Source organism: Aspergillus versicolor (genome assembly GCF_001890125.1).
Source record: "Aspergillus versicolor CBS 583.65 unplaced genomic scaffold ASPVEscaffold_1, whole genome shotgun sequence".
NCBI classification, from domain to species: Eukaryota; Fungi; Ascomycota; class Eurotiomycetes; order Eurotiales; family Aspergillaceae; genus Aspergillus; species Aspergillus versicolor.
The window spans coordinates 3,188,036-3,202,024 of record NW_024467524.1 but is presented as its reverse complement, the minus strand read 5'-3'; the positions used below and the strand labels follow the sequence as shown (position 1 = coordinate 3,202,024).

Below are 13,989 nucleotides of genomic sequence, written 5' to 3'. Positions count from 1 at the left end.
GACGGTGCAAGCATATAGACAACCCTCCTGACGTGGTCATGTCGAGTTCGGCAGCACCACCAGGGTGTACTTGATGACATCCAATTCTGCTGTTGGTTCCCATGGAGCATTTCATTGCAGCAACACTTGACCCATCAGCCACCTGCGCCGGTCAGGGGTACTACCGCAGTTCCTTGAGGTTTCGTTATTCCGAATTCATATCGAGAGTTACATGACTCCTCAATCCAACACAGAGCCGCTGCGGGTGCCTTGGGGAAATGTCGGAAAGCTAAAGAGACGAATCTGCAAGAATCACATTGTCATCACAACAGTCCCTGCTTGACTTCCTCGTCCGACCAATGTATGAAGCACTTAATAGCCGTCGGGTTGGTGACTCCTGCAAGCTTCAATCCCCTTCCCCACCTGTCTTCTCTGCTTTCTTTTCTTGTGATGACCTTCCTGTTGGGATCTCACGAATCTTCACAATAAAGGAAGGAGACGGGACTGAGCTATTTCGAAACGGGTAAATGGACAGTTGCCGCAGCTGTCTGAAGGCCCAAATTCGCGCCGCAATTTTGGCGGATAATGTTGGCACAGTTCACAGTCGCCAACCTAGTGGACGAGCGTTTCGAACCGTGACGGCCTATGGAAGTCTCCGTCTTCTTCACGATCGATGGGGCCGAGGGAGACCGCCTCGAAAGGCTAGATGACTACTCGGATCAAGGTACCGGTAAATCCCCAAGGCTCTCTCCGTGCTCAGGCGTTCTCGAATCTCCGGCACATAGCTCTTCACGGGGAGTGTTGAGCCGCTGGAGATCCACACCTCTGTCAAAGTGACCTAGGCGATACGGCGCGGAGGGTCGAGGCGCTAAAATAGCGATAATTGACAGGTCGATCGCCGGTGGCACAGCAACACCGTAGGCGCCGTTGGATTCGAGGCCACAATCAGCAGGAAACCATAGGCGCTCATTGAATCAATGAGGATACAACCTGCAGTTGCTGAGAACGCCTTGCCAGGAGTTTGTTTTGGGGCCGCAGGAGGCTCGGGGCACGTGACCTGACAGTCGCTCTTGCTTAAACCAGATGGACTTTGCTCTTGCCCGTGTGTTCCTTCAGCACGCATTCTTCCATTTGTCGTTCTGCTCATCAATGGCGTTAGCAGAGACTAGAATGCCAGAGTTTCACAAAGCAAAAAGCCTCGATCTTCAACAACTCTGTCGGCTTCGGCACGGTTTGAGCTCTTTGCCTGCTCCGAGCGAGGGTGAAAGACAACTTCTCAGATACGCATGAACGAGCCCCCCTCCCTAATCTCTGTTATCCTCCGGTCCTACTTACTTAACCCACAGCAGCATGTCGAGTCAATCGAGTGCGTTTTACGCATGATCCAGAAGGGAGGATTAGCGGCCCCAGCTATGCGGGAGAGCCTGCAGCCAAGCGGCGGCCAAACAATAGATCGGGTCATGTGGTGTGGACAATATACAAAAAAATGCGATGGATGGAAGTCGAGAACAGCCAGGGGTTACACCAAGCTCTGTTCAGCGGAGGACGACCCCACGCCCGTACACTCAATCCAGATGAATAGTCAGGGCACGTTTCTTGGCTCTGCACTTCCTCGTTGCTGATCATCCGAGGCAGGGTTTCGGGAGCGCGTCGGCCCAGCTGCTGACCTGAGGCACGGTGTAGTGAAGTCACAGAACGAGGATAATTCAGCGACGCTGACACCCAATAGTAACACGGGGGAATCACGACGAAAGCCTGCACAAGCTGATAAACCAGTCAACCACCTCGACCACCCCGGTTTAGTGGGGTACACATTGCGGTGGAAAGCGGATCGTCCCAGCCAAGCCCTGGGATTGGAACAGGGGGTTGACGATAATGACGTTGTCAAGCCTTCCGGTTCCTAATAATACCGGTCTAGGCATGTGAAATACGGAATACAGTGTGTTTGACCACTGAGACCTTTGATCCACCTTGGGACATGGGATTATCAGAGGGAATGCTTGAGCCTTGACCAACCAGGCAATGGATTCCGTGCTTTCGATCGACGTGCTTTCGGTGACCCCTCAATGAACTTGATCATTCTTGGCTGTTTCCTTCAAATCTATAAAGAAGGCTAATCCGACCGACTTGAATCCTTCTTCATCCGAAACCTCCAAACAACTCTTCAAGAAAAGCAAAAACCGCTCTCTGTCTTCTTGTACTTTCCGAATCTCTCCAAACCAAAGTGACCTCTCGCTATCCAACCTTCAGCCGCGAATAGCCGAACACAATGTACACCGAAACTCCCACTGCTAAGTTCCTCGTCCTGGCTCCTGTCCAGTCTGCCCCTCATACGGTGTTCAACAACAACTTCCTCGTTCTATCTCCTACCGAGTCAGCTCCCTCTTCAGTCTTCGATGAGCAGACTGAAACTGAGAGCAACGCCTCCTCTGACATCCGTGAGCGCTCCGGCAGCGAGGCCTCTACTGCCAGCAGCTTTTCGGATGGGTTTCTCTTCCTGGGCCATAACCGCTCAAGGGGCCCTAGCACCAGGGTTTAAAGCATAGCGATACCCTCCACCCTGGAGACTGGGATCGCGCTGGACACGATATCGCCTTTTCGGTGGAAATGTTTTGGTTTTTCTTTTTGCGTTTCTTTGTTGCGCCGGTTCGTTTCACCACTTTAACATTACTATACTCTTTGTCCCATGGATGCCTATGATACCACTACAGCCTGTGCCTGCCCGGCGAATGAAAGGAGGGCCACAGAGGAGGACGCGAGGGGGCGCTGAAGGAGAGTTGCCAAGAGACAGGTTGATATTTGCCAAGTCCTGTGCAATGGATGATCTGATAAATAGCAGCTATTTTGTAGTACAGCCAAGCAATGATAGTCTCAATTTTGCCCCCTGATTACTATTTTCGGAAGATAAGACTATACAGAGTAGCAACCGTAAGGACGGCCAAGTGCCTCGAAAGTACCGAAGTACAATCCCTGTTTTCCGGTGTACTCCCTGTTGGAACGCAATCTTAGATCTGGTTACACAATGTAGCACTGTTGCATTGATGCCAACAACCCAGGTAGTGGTGTTGACTCCTTCCTCATCACGATGTCAAGCAGTAGCCGCTCGACCTTCCCCAGAAGCGAAGAAAGTGGCGACACGAAGGAGGGGCACGCACCTGAAGGATCATCTTAGGTTATCTTCATCCATCGAACTTAATCTGCATTGACTGACCGAGGGGATACACCGAGAGAACCTTTCGGATTAGGGAGTAGCCGAGTCGCACCAATCACGGCCCCGTGCTGGCACAAGTGGTTGACCACGACAACAGAGGAAAAAGCAAAACGCACCGAAATATGCAGCGGACTTTGTCGTGTCTACCTTCCTGAGACTGAGAGGCATCCAGCCGAGACAAGAAGTCAGATAGCCAACCACCGAAGGTATCGTCTGCTGGGTGGACGCGTGGAGGTGCAGCCGTCGGCGTTGCCATCCATTGAGGTTGTGGTGTGCGACAAGGGATCTTGGCTTACTGAGTCTCTCTCATGGAATGCCGGGCGAACTTCCTCGGAGAGTCGAGACCGAGATCGATGCGCAATGTGGATTGTGGGATTCTTCCTTTTTTTTTTTCCTGCTGTATGGAGGGGGAGGGGGGCCGTGGAGGTCATCTGACCGTTTGTTTCCCTTTTCCCTTTTTCTGCCTGGACTTTTTACTCTTCTGATCGTCCCTGGGGCCCGCTTGGCTGAGTCGTCCCTCGCCCCAGGTCCTCCTTACCTTACCTTACCTTATCTTACACCAGGACTCGCAGGCTGTGTAGAAGTCCTCTTGTGACTTATCCACGTCAGAGACGATCAGTCTGGGCAATCGGCTACGAAATGAGATAATCAGATAATATTCGTAACATAATGGCAGATTTGTAAGGAAGTCGGGAAAGCAAGTAAAGTCGCCCACCAAGCCTCGCCTGATCTGCCTTGGCGCGTAGAGCTCCGTTCCGAGTCTCGGCTACCTGTCGATGCGATCATGCGATGAGGAGAAGCCGTCTTCCATAACGGCGAATAAATGTGCTGGGCGAGAGGAACTGAGACCCTGGACCGGAAAGCCTCCCGTGATTCTGGCTCAGTCTTCCCCACACGCATTGCTTGTTCCCCTCATTGATTTGCTTCAGCCTTCACTGCAGTAGCTCCCCCTCACGTCCTCCTCTCCGCATTCTCCAATCTTCAGTTTCCGCTATCACCATCACCACCATCCATCTCCTCACGAAGACGATATTCCTCCTCACTCATCACAAGAAGAACATCGTGCCCCCGATTCCGTATCCCCACCCCATCCCCATCCCTGCAGAACTGGAAACAACACACTGCTCCTTGCATCCAACCAACATACTACGCCGCAACTCCGCCCCCGGCACTACCTGCACTGACCAGGATAAGATACTCCGCCGGTCTGGGCATTCCCGCCCTTACTTCCCCGCTGCGCCTGCGTCCTCCGCCCCGATAATTATTTTGGAACCGGGTTGATTATCATTCCGATGTCTCTCTTTCCTGGACTTGGGTCAGCGTATTGTGCCGTTGACCCTTGTATCTCACGCATTGGTGTGCTGATTGCAGCGGCCTGGCAGGGGAGTTGGTTGGGGCTCGGTTTGGGTTATTAGGTAGGTGGAATTGTGATCCATCCGTGTCGTAGTGGTGTCTCAAGTGGCCATTTTGTGCCGGGCTCGCTGGACCACAGTAACCTGGGCTATCCCATCCAACATCTACCTCCATAGAGCAAAAGGGAAAGAGCATCCGTATGACCCCCGTCGAGTGCGGTAAACAAACAACTTTGGTATCCAGTCTGCCAGGGCTGCTTGGTTTCTTGGTTTCTTAACATGGTAACGGCAGTCTCTATCGTGACCCGGTGAACAAGCCATGTCAAGTGCTTCACTAGCAACGGTGCGATCAGGCCTGGGCTCTACTATCTATGAGAGCTGGACTATAGATCTGAGGTTGGCAGCGGATCCTAAGGTAGTTTCTTGGAGCAGAGCCTCCGAGACAAATAGGTTATTCTTAAGATTGTCGACAGTATAAGTATGGGAGTGTAGCCTCTACATAAACCACGCGCATATCCGCTTCTTGAGATGTTGTGTATTGCTCCACGTCTTTATGCAAGCAACGAACTGCAGAGTTCAAAGGCAAACAGCTACTGACATGGCTTGGACCTTGAATTGGAGGGTGAGGTGGAAGCAAAGATGAAAAGGACGAAATCCTGACTCCGTACTTACTATTTGAGTTTCCCATATAGGGCTTCTTTTTCTTTGGTAACCTGCCCCATACGGTCTAGATAACAGGATCCCACGTTTCAGGGGAGAAGTAGTGCCACGATTGGGCAACTGTTATAACCTACAAAAGTCTAATATACTTTGGCAGCTGCTGGCGGCTGCGTTGTTTAGATAGGTAGAACACTTTTAACTGAAATGACCCAAAAAACTCGAAATCCGGACTGCATACAACGTTATTCGTAGAGTAGTAATTTAGATATTGGATGCTTCCACCGAATGATCAACAATATGTGCATCCTATGTACGCACTCATAACTCCCCTCGCACCAAAGTACAAGAATAGGCGATAACAAAACATTTTCTTTCAAAGTACCGCGGCATGGACTGAAATGGTCCGAGAATCAACATTCCGAAAGACATAAAGCTGATAGGCTTAGTCTAGTCTTTTGACCATGACAGAGACCTCTCCATGCGTTGTTCGAACAACAATTAATGTCGCCAGTCAACGTCAACCAAGAGGCCCCACTGTCTGAGATCGTGCCAACAGTGAAGGTTTACAGATCCTTCTTCTCACCGGAACCTTCGCTCTTGCTGCCCGCAACCTGGTCACCGAGATTGTGGTATTCCCGAGTGAGGCCCTCAGTCTGCTTCTTCAGAGTCTCGATATCACGCTCCTTGGCCTCAAGCTCCTTCTTCAGGCGTCCAATCTCGCCCATGTCACCAGCCTGTGCGAGACGGGCTGAGTCCTTGCCGCCAGACTGCTTGTTGCCCTCGAGAAGCTTAACACGGTCCTCAAGGCGGAGGGTCTCAAGGATCATGGTGTAGGTGCGGTTGAGGATAAGAGACAGGAAGAGAGTGAATCCACAGAGGTACATGTTGCGCTGAGAGTAGAACTTGCGGGCTTGGACTTCCGAGCGGTCGGTACCGAGGGCGGCCCCTCTGCTAACATTTCAATTAGCGCATGCAGCTACTAGGGACATATATCAAGTTGTTCGAGTACATACCCCACATTTCCACCCTCCTTCGAGAAGGCGGACACCTCCAGCTGTACCCGGTACACCCGGTTGACGCTGTCAATGAACAGAATGAGGATGAAGATAAATGTGATCTGAAATATACGTTATTATCCGGTATCCAAAAAACGCATTGTTGAAAAACCTACCCTCAGACCATATTGCAACTTCGCTATTACCGGGCTTTCCGAGACGAAGGTGAAAAGCTTGCGCCTGACGGAAAAGGGGAGGGGCACGATCAGGCCCATGAAGACGCCCATCTCGAGGACGAGAAGAACAAAGACCTACAGCCAAAGGACGTTAATACTCATTGACCTGAAAGCTCAGGGGTCCAATGTGGGATGCTCTAGGCTGCAGCAAATCCCAATTATTTTGCTCGAGGAGGGCAAACGAAGAAAGATCCGTTTCAAAATACGTACAAGACTGTAGTAGAGCGTCATTTTGCTTGAATTTGCTCGCTCGGATGGGTTGATGGGCTTCGTCTGCTGCTTGAAAAGCTGAGACAGAAAGGTGAGGAGGGGGGACAGAAAGGTGAGGAGGGGGTTCAGAAAAGTAAACAAAAGCCTAACCAGTAGATTGTGGGCTACCGAGGCTTGAAGTATTTCGAAATTTTAAAGAGCACTTGGCAAAGCAACTCTTTAGAGAACGGGCGATATTTAAAGAAGACCGTTCGGAACGATGGGGGAAGTCGAGGTGGTCTTTTTCCAAGTTTAGCAGCGAGAAGACGTCATCAACATCGGAGCTGGGCTGGTCACGTGACAGTACCCAGAAACGCCCGCCAAGAAAGCTGGTTCCTGCTTCGTCCTTCGTTAGTAGACACCACCGGAGTTCACAACAGTCAACACTCCAGAAGCACGTGTGCAATGTTACATTTATGAGCCGGAATTGTGGGATGGATATATTTTAAAATTTGTATTCTATATTTGCGTGTATGTACATAAGTCGTATGCTATATCTATCAACCCTCCGCCTCATAGGCGTTGGATTTGTGCTTGGGCTCGAATTTGAAGTCTTTATGGGCGGGGCCAAGGAACATCTCACTGTGCAGGTATTAGAATCCAGTACTCGCCACGTCAGTGGGACAAGAGAACTTACCTGATCTTGATCCAATCCTTGTAGTTGTTGCTACCCATAAGGGTCTCCAGATCATTCCTGCCTCGATAGTTCGGGGGCCGGTCGTTGATCTTCGGGGGAAGATATTCGAGGAGCCCGATGGGCAGGTAGCGACAGGTGAAGCTCAGCCATTCAAGCATGAAGCGACGGGTGAGGCCAATGCCAATCTCGTCAGAACCCCATACATCCATACCGTACCTGGCAAACTTTTCGACGTACGACAGTCGCTCAGAAGCTGACTTGTCGAGATACTGGCCTGTTTGGATTTCCTCAAAGAGCCACGGCTTAACCAGGGCACCGCGACCAACCATGACGCTGTCTACACCGGCGTGATTGATATGGTCATTATAGTCCTCATGAGAGTAACAGTCGCCGTTTCCTAAGAACCAAGTCTTTCCGCCATTCGGCCGCATCCGTTCTTCGGGCTCGCGAATAGTATCCGTAATTTCATTTGACTTTTCATTGAGACGCTTGATGAGAGCGGCGGTTTCTGAAATATACTCCCAGTTGGCCGCCCTTGTGTATCGTTGTTGTCTACTCCGTCCGTGGAGCGTGACTGCCGCAACACCAGAGGGGCCGCAGTCAAGCAGGCTGGCCTCGTGGCCCCCAAGAACGAGACGCTCCACCAATTTTTGGGCATTGGGGTTGTTATCTTTTGTTCCTGTGCGAATTTTTACTGTAATTGGAATCTCCTGCGAGACAGCGTTCATCCCGCGAAGCATCTTCTCCAGCTTCGCCGGAGTTTCAAGCAGCGCAGAGCCGGAACCCTCTCGATAAAGGAGGTCAATGGGGCATCCACAGTTCAGATCAATGACGCGAAGATTCGGAGTGAACTTGGATAACGCCTCCGTAGCTTTCATAACATATCGGTGCTTGTTTCCCGCTATCTGTGCGCCGAATTTGACGTCTTTGGAGTTGTCATAGCCCTCCACTATGCCATTGAGTGGGGAGTATTTTGGGGGCGTGGCCTCCGATTCATGTGCCCGCATCAAGGCCCACTCTCCTCGTTGGCCCTGGACTAATGGCATACTAAGAGCCATTTCCGAGTACGTGAGTTGCGCACCAAGTTCAACACAAAGTCTTCTGAATGGCAGGTTTCCCTGTGTAGTTAGGGGCGCTAGAACAGGGGTTTCTGGCCCAAAGTATAACCGCCTTTTCTCGGATGGCATGAAGGGAGCCTCGCGGTACTTTGCCCGGTTCTCTTCCTTCTCTTCCTTGTCCTTCTCTTCGGCATCTTCAGCCGGAATGGCGCCGTTCTTATATCGTCCATGCAGGTCCTTTTCAAGCTGTTTCGATGTTTCGTCTATCCAATCGGCATATTTCTCGGACCGTGGCAACCCGATACGTCGTCTCGAAAGCGACATTCTCTCATCCACCGAAACGGTATTGACCATACCGTCCTCTCCTGCGGACGGAACAGTTGGTTGGGCGTTCTTCTTGCGCTCTTCGTCCTCGAGCAATAACAGCTCCTTCCGCCCATCCTCAGTCTCGCGCTCGGTCATATGGGAACCAACAAAGCGACACTTCCAACCCGCGCCGCATTTTCCACGAGCATCCCAGACTGGACAAAGGCTATTGAATGTTGTAAGATCCTCCCGCTTGTGTTCCTTCAGATATGTGCGCAGATCATGCTCGAACCGACATTTCTCGCCCCATGAACATTCACTAGGCGAAAATTCCGGGCTCTGCGCTCTGCTACCACACAGTCCCTTTGCGTCCTCTGATTTCCCAAACGTGCGCTTCTTGTTCTGCCCAGTATTCTTCTTCTTCCCTTTCTTTTCGTCATCGCGATCTTGGTGTCCGGCTGCTTCCGCAGCGTCGTCGGTGTTCAAATCTACTGCTTGGGCCTGTTCGGGCTTCGGAAGGAGATACCTTGGATTGGATTAGCCGTGATGTGCAAGCGCAAGGGCCTCGCTCGGAGCATACTCTGCCTTGACTGGCGCTTCGCCTCTCTTTCTACTATCAGAGATCTGTCCATTCCCATTCTGCTGCTCTGAAGGCGCAGGCTCCTCTAGTCTAGCCTTCTTCGCAGGTGGTTCTTCGGTCTGGTCGTTGCCGTTTGAGACGGGTTGCTTTGGTACCTCAGCCTCGGCGTTTTGGGGTGCCGTGGGATCCATATCGAAGCAGTGAATATTTTGCTTCTTTTGGTTTTCTCAACGAGAGACCGTAATAATTGACGGCAGCAATTCGAACCCGAGAGTTTAGATCTGCGCACTGTTCCTGGTAACATGCCCGCGGATAATTTTTGATTAGACCCCACAGATACCCATGAAGTTTGCATGGTTTGCACTATGAGTGTGGCGCAGGTGGCGCAGGTGGCGAGATGGAACATGATCGGTTCGCGGTACTCCGGAAGTGTAATACATTCAATTAACAGAGTACTGATTTGTTGAAATACAGTTCAAAATACCATGGTTCAGGGCCGAGATAGTATTGGTGGTAAGGAGGTCGCTGAATTTGTTGGCATGGTGTTGTAGATTTGGAGCATGACTATCGTTGTACCTATACCGCGCTAAGTGATAACTGCATAATTTTAATATAGTTCGCGCTTTGAGCAAAGAGTTAGACAACACTTTTCCCCAGGCCCGGCGGAACCCTTTGTCGGCCTAATGATGGTATGATACGGTCAATCCATGTTCCTGTAGTCAGACTCTCAAGTGGCATGGTACGAGGTTATCATGCCTTCTAACCTTGCGGGCGTCGTTCTTTACAGGAAGATCCAATTACGAAAAGGAATTTGTTAGTTATTTCAACACATGCTATGGAGGAGCGGGGCCCAATGCTTTATGCGTAAACTGAGGAGCGAGGACACATCGTGCGTTTTCCAAACTTGGGACAAGTGGTGATAGATCGATGGAGAATTGCCCCATCAACTAGTCACGCGCCTAAGACCCAGTCTGATCTCGGGCAATTGGAAGTAAGGAGCGTTTTTTGATCAACTCTGCTGAATCGTCGTTCTTGTTCATCAACCCAAGAAGAGTAAAGACTGTCATGTGTGCTATACAAGACGCTCGGAAAGCGGAAAGACCCGTACGGTGTACTGGTATCCCCTCAGCGTGATCGTTTCAGGGGCAGTTTGCCAATAAACGAAGACCAGATCAAAATGTAGTGTTATAAATTGATACCTATATTTCCATCGAGGGGTAGCCGAGAGGATGCCAGATGCGAGGAGAGCATACGAGCCAAGCATTGGTTAGGGGACTTTTGCCCCTCCAACGGTGTTCATAAGCCGTGGGGGAGCGGCAGAACACAGGTGAAGAATGTCGGGCGGGCCAACTGCTGGTCCCTGGATCATCAAGGGCCACGACATCCTGCACCCCTCCCGCGGTTAACTCGTTAAGATAATAAATAGTAACACAAGTACGTATCGACAAAGGAACAATTCTCGAAGACTGGAACCCAAAAATTCGTCGGCGGGAGTCCGGCGGCCTTTGGGCGAGGAGGGAAGGTGTATGAAACGCCGAGTATTCGTTACCTAATAATACGCCCAGGCTGCTGGCTTGACGGACTGGCGGTATTATTGGCGAGCGAAGGACTTTCTGGAAGCACACTAGAGGCCGGCTAAGCGTAAGGCAGATGAGATGGGTCCACCCTCTGGAGGAGACTCGAGGGAGTCAGCGTCATGAGTATACACCATTACTCGGCCTGCACGTCTGCTCGACGTAATCGTCCATGCCGGCCCCCCGTAGGCCCGATCTTCCTCGTGTTGCCAGGGCGAAGGTTCAATCTATAATCAACCCCAAAGCTACCAGAGACTCGTTCAACCTCCTGACTAAACTGGACGTTGGAGGCGAAGCTCCTGGAAGACCCGGGAGAGTGTTACTAAAATGAGCGGTGGAAGCTGTGTTGTGACGGTATTAGTTACGTATCAGCAATGAAATCAAAGTTACGCTGCTACCCCATCTCTGCTTAGGTTCGACTCGACCTCAACCCAGCGTAATAATTTCCGTTAGCAACCACCTTGCCTCTCGTACTTCTTCCCTTCACTCTATCGCAGAAGCGCCCGGTGTGTTACCATCTCGTCTTCCCATCTTTCCCCCGTTCGCCGGCGCTGCTTCTCTCCGTTCCTCTCGCGACCCGTCACTGAGACTCGGCGGACCATCTGATACGTCCCGCCACCTCCCGAATTCGTCACAGTTCCGCATTGCAAGCGGGACGTTATCCGAGGGTGGAAGGTGGACTTTGCTCAGCTACCAGCAAGTGCGTGCTGATGAGACATCGGCCCTCCTCTCATCTTCTTCGCCTCTCACTACTCTATTCAACCTGAACATCCTTATCGCCCGCCAGCCTGCTCTCCGTTCGTTCGTCGCAACTTCCCTCCCGCTTTGGCTTGCTGTTGCGCGGATCGGATAGGTAAAAAGGCCTCGTCCTTGTAACCTTGCCATTCATAACACCCAACACTGAGACCAACACCGATTCCATTGCCTCCTTTTTATACACCCTCTCTCGACCCATATTCTCTTCTTTTCGCTCGGCTTTATTTTTTCTTCTCACAGGTGATACGATAACGATGAGTACGACTACTCCCATCGATATTGCCACTCGGCAGACCTCTGTCTCCCCTCCGGGGCAGCAGGCGTCGAACTTGACCTCGGCTCTACAGCGAGCGGGCAACACAGAACGTACGGGCAGCATATCTCATGCCAACGTCCCAATCAGTATGTTCAAGGCTTCTGCCCCTCGTAAAGACTCCATCGGGGCAGCTACTGCGCAATGGGGAAACGGTACGAAGCCCATTTCGATGTCCAGCTCCAACCGGGATAAACAGCGCCGGGAGTCGTTAGCTGGAAGCTTAGTCGGTGGAATGAGCTGGGGTGGTGTCTCTGTTGGCAGTTGGATCCGCGATGAGTAAGTTGTCACTCTCATCTTTCAGCTCTTAGTCGAATACTAACTGAAGCGCACTGTAGCATCATTATGGCCGGAACCTCTCCTTTCACTACTTTCCAATCACCATCATTCCACTCGTCATCTTATCTGCCGAAACTCGAAGCAAATTTCATGCGCGACTTTTCTTGCTGTGGCGTGACTCTGCCTACTCTCCATGATTTACTACAACACTACGAAGAAGCCCACGCAACAAAGTCTGGACATCGCCCGAGTCAGGTCGATCCCCGTGCAACTCTCGCGGCCGCGACGATGTCACAACAAAGCCAACAGAACAACAACCAAAATCGAGGTCTACAGCCCGATAGGACTATCGACATGCAACGAAAGATGAACCAGACTCACACCCCTCAGCAACATTCAGATATGGACACTATTGACGACATGGAAATGGATGATGCTATGGACGATGTTGATGCTTCTGCTCAATTTTTCAACCCCCAATCCAGAGATGCGAACCAAGGAGGATTTGGATCACCGAACCGTCAAGTCCCTAATTTGAACTTGTCAATGCTTCCAAGCCATCAGGGCTTTAAAGGGTCTCAGCCTGGAACGCCCGTCGCTTCTGGTCGCCCTCTTTCCCTGCAAAACAATCCCACCGTTTCCTCCGTCAATACCCCTACTCTGATGCCAAATCCTCTTCAGAACTCACAGTTCCGCGGAACCCCAGACTCGTCAACACCAGGAACACCCGCAGAGCTCGACGACAGCATGATCGGTCCCTTTGGAGAATTGTCAATGCAAAATGCAATGCTGCAGGGCCAGCAGCAATTCTCGAGATTTACCGGAAATAATGACATGGTGGATTTGTGTATTGACGAGCCGGCAAAGCGACTCTTTAGCCCCACTGGCGGAATTAACCAATCCAATGCCCACTTCAAACTCAGTGGAGCGCAGTATGGTCCAAATAGCGATATTGCTAGGCGGATACGCGAACAGCAAATGCTCGCAGGTGTTCCTGATACTACTTCTATCCTTCCAAATGAGGAGCCAAAGCCCTACCGATGCCCAGTTATTGGTTGCGAAAAGGCATACAAGAACCAGAATGGTTTGAAATATCACAAAGCTGTAAGTAACACCAGGAGATCCCTCGCACCACTTTGTTTAGTCGCTAACGATCTATTTAGCATGGTCACAACAACCAACAGTTGCACGACAATGCGGATGGCACGTTTTCTATTGTCAATCCAGAGACATCCGCTCCATATCCCGGGACACTCGGCATGGAGAAAGAAAAGCCATACCGATGCGAGGTTTGCGGCAAGCGTTACAAGAACCTCAACGGGCTCAAATACCACAAATCGCACTCCCCTCCATGTAATCCCGATTTTCAACTTGCTGCCGCACGCAGCCTGAACTACGGCGGTGGCGTTATGCAAGGGCAAAACATCAATGTTGCCGGGGCAGGCTTACCTGGCATTGGTGAAGAAGGTCTTCTTTAGGCTCGTCCTTCCGCCTTCTCACTTCATTTCGATTCTATGAATTTCTACGGCCTTATTGCGCGACATATGATTTAATGACCGGCTTGGTGGTTTGGAGTTAATTTGGTACGAATGCCCGTCAGAAGATCTTGAAACAGGTTGGATTGTTGGGCCTGACGATACCCCAAAGACTTCGGAGACCTACAACGGCTTGTTCGGTGCTCATAGAACGGATATTTCTGATTTTGTCTCTCATCCCTTTTCTTCGCTTTTTCACTCCTCATTATGTCTTTCTTTTCTTTTTTTACTCTTTCTTTTTGGCTCACCTCTGCTCCGTCTCGATTCCG

General features: G+C 51.0%; 4 protein-coding genes across 4 annotated transcripts; 1 reads left to right on the top strand and 3 right to left on the bottom strand.

The window, feature by feature from the left end:
• Positions 1-3,999: 3,999 nt before the first annotated feature.
• Positions 4,000-5,052, bottom strand: ASPVEDRAFT_36395 (uncharacterized protein). Its single transcript, XM_040811206.1, has one exon. It carries the CDS (start codon positions 4,715-4,717, stop codon positions 4,475-4,477), a length of 243 nt encoding a protein of 80 aa, XP_040662778.1. The 5' UTR covers positions 4,718-5,052; the 3' UTR covers positions 4,000-4,474.
• A 221-nt stretch (positions 5,053-5,273) lies between these two features.
• On the bottom strand, positions 5,274-6,918 carry ASPVEDRAFT_58811 (putative BAP31 domain protein). Its single transcript, XM_040815437.1, has 4 exons — positions 6,644-6,918; positions 6,374-6,508; positions 6,216-6,319; positions 5,274-6,153 (listed from the first exon to the last, which is right to left on the bottom strand). Exons 1-4 carry the CDS (start codon positions 6,662-6,664, stop codon positions 5,766-5,768), a joined length of 648 nt encoding a protein of 215 aa, XP_040662777.1. The 5' UTR covers positions 6,665-6,918; the 3' UTR covers positions 5,274-5,765.
• Positions 6,919-7,046: 128 nt separating this feature from the next.
• Positions 7,047-9,856, bottom strand: dus3 (tRNA dihydrouridine synthase DUS3). The gene is made up of 2 exons (XM_040809913.1): positions 9,264-9,856; positions 7,047-9,209 (listed from the first exon to the last, which is right to left on the bottom strand). Exons 1-2 carry the CDS (start codon positions 9,452-9,454, stop codon positions 7,316-7,318), a joined length of 2,085 nt encoding a protein of 694 aa, XP_040662776.1. The 5' UTR covers positions 9,455-9,856; the 3' UTR covers positions 7,047-7,315.
• Positions 9,857-11,847: 1,991 nt separating this feature from the next.
• On the top strand, positions 11,848-13,663 carry ASPVEDRAFT_78756 (zinc-coordinating transcription factor SFP1; the record flags this gene model as incomplete). The annotated part of the gene is made up of 3 exons (XM_040816598.1): positions 11,848-12,185; positions 12,245-13,289; positions 13,349-13,663. 3 exons carry the CDS (start codon positions 11,848-11,850, stop codon positions 13,661-13,663), a joined length of 1,698 nt encoding a protein of 565 aa, XP_040662775.1.
• Between the last annotated feature and the right edge of the window lie 326 nt (positions 13,664-13,989).

What these genes read in the sequence shown, in the direction of transcription:
- ASPVEDRAFT_36395 (XM_040811206.1), bottom strand. Translation starts at nt 4,717, where the DNA reads ATGGAGGTAGATGTTGGATGGGATAGCCCAGGTTACTGTGGTCCAGCG.
- ASPVEDRAFT_58811 (XM_040815437.1), bottom strand. Translation starts at nt 6,664, where the DNA reads ATGACGCTCTACTACAGTCTT. An exon ending in AGTTGCAATATGGTCTGAGG is followed by an intron (nt 6,320 to 6,373) that starts GTAGGTTTTTCA and finishes CGTATATTTCAG; the next exon opens with ATCACATTTATCTTCATCCT. An exon ending in AAGGAGGGTGGAAATGTGGG is followed by an intron (nt 6,154 to 6,215) that starts GTATGTACTCGA and finishes TTGAAATGTTAG; the next exon opens with CAGAGGGGCCGCCCTCGGTA.
- dus3 (XM_040809913.1), bottom strand. Translation starts at nt 9,454, where the DNA reads ATGGATCCCACGGCACCCCAAAACGCCGAGGCTGAGGTACCAAAGCAA. An exon ending in GAAGCGCCAGTCAAGGCAGA is followed by an intron (nt 9,210 to 9,263) that starts GTATGCTCCGAG and finishes ATCCAATCCAAG; the next exon opens with GTATCTCCTTCCGAAGCCCG.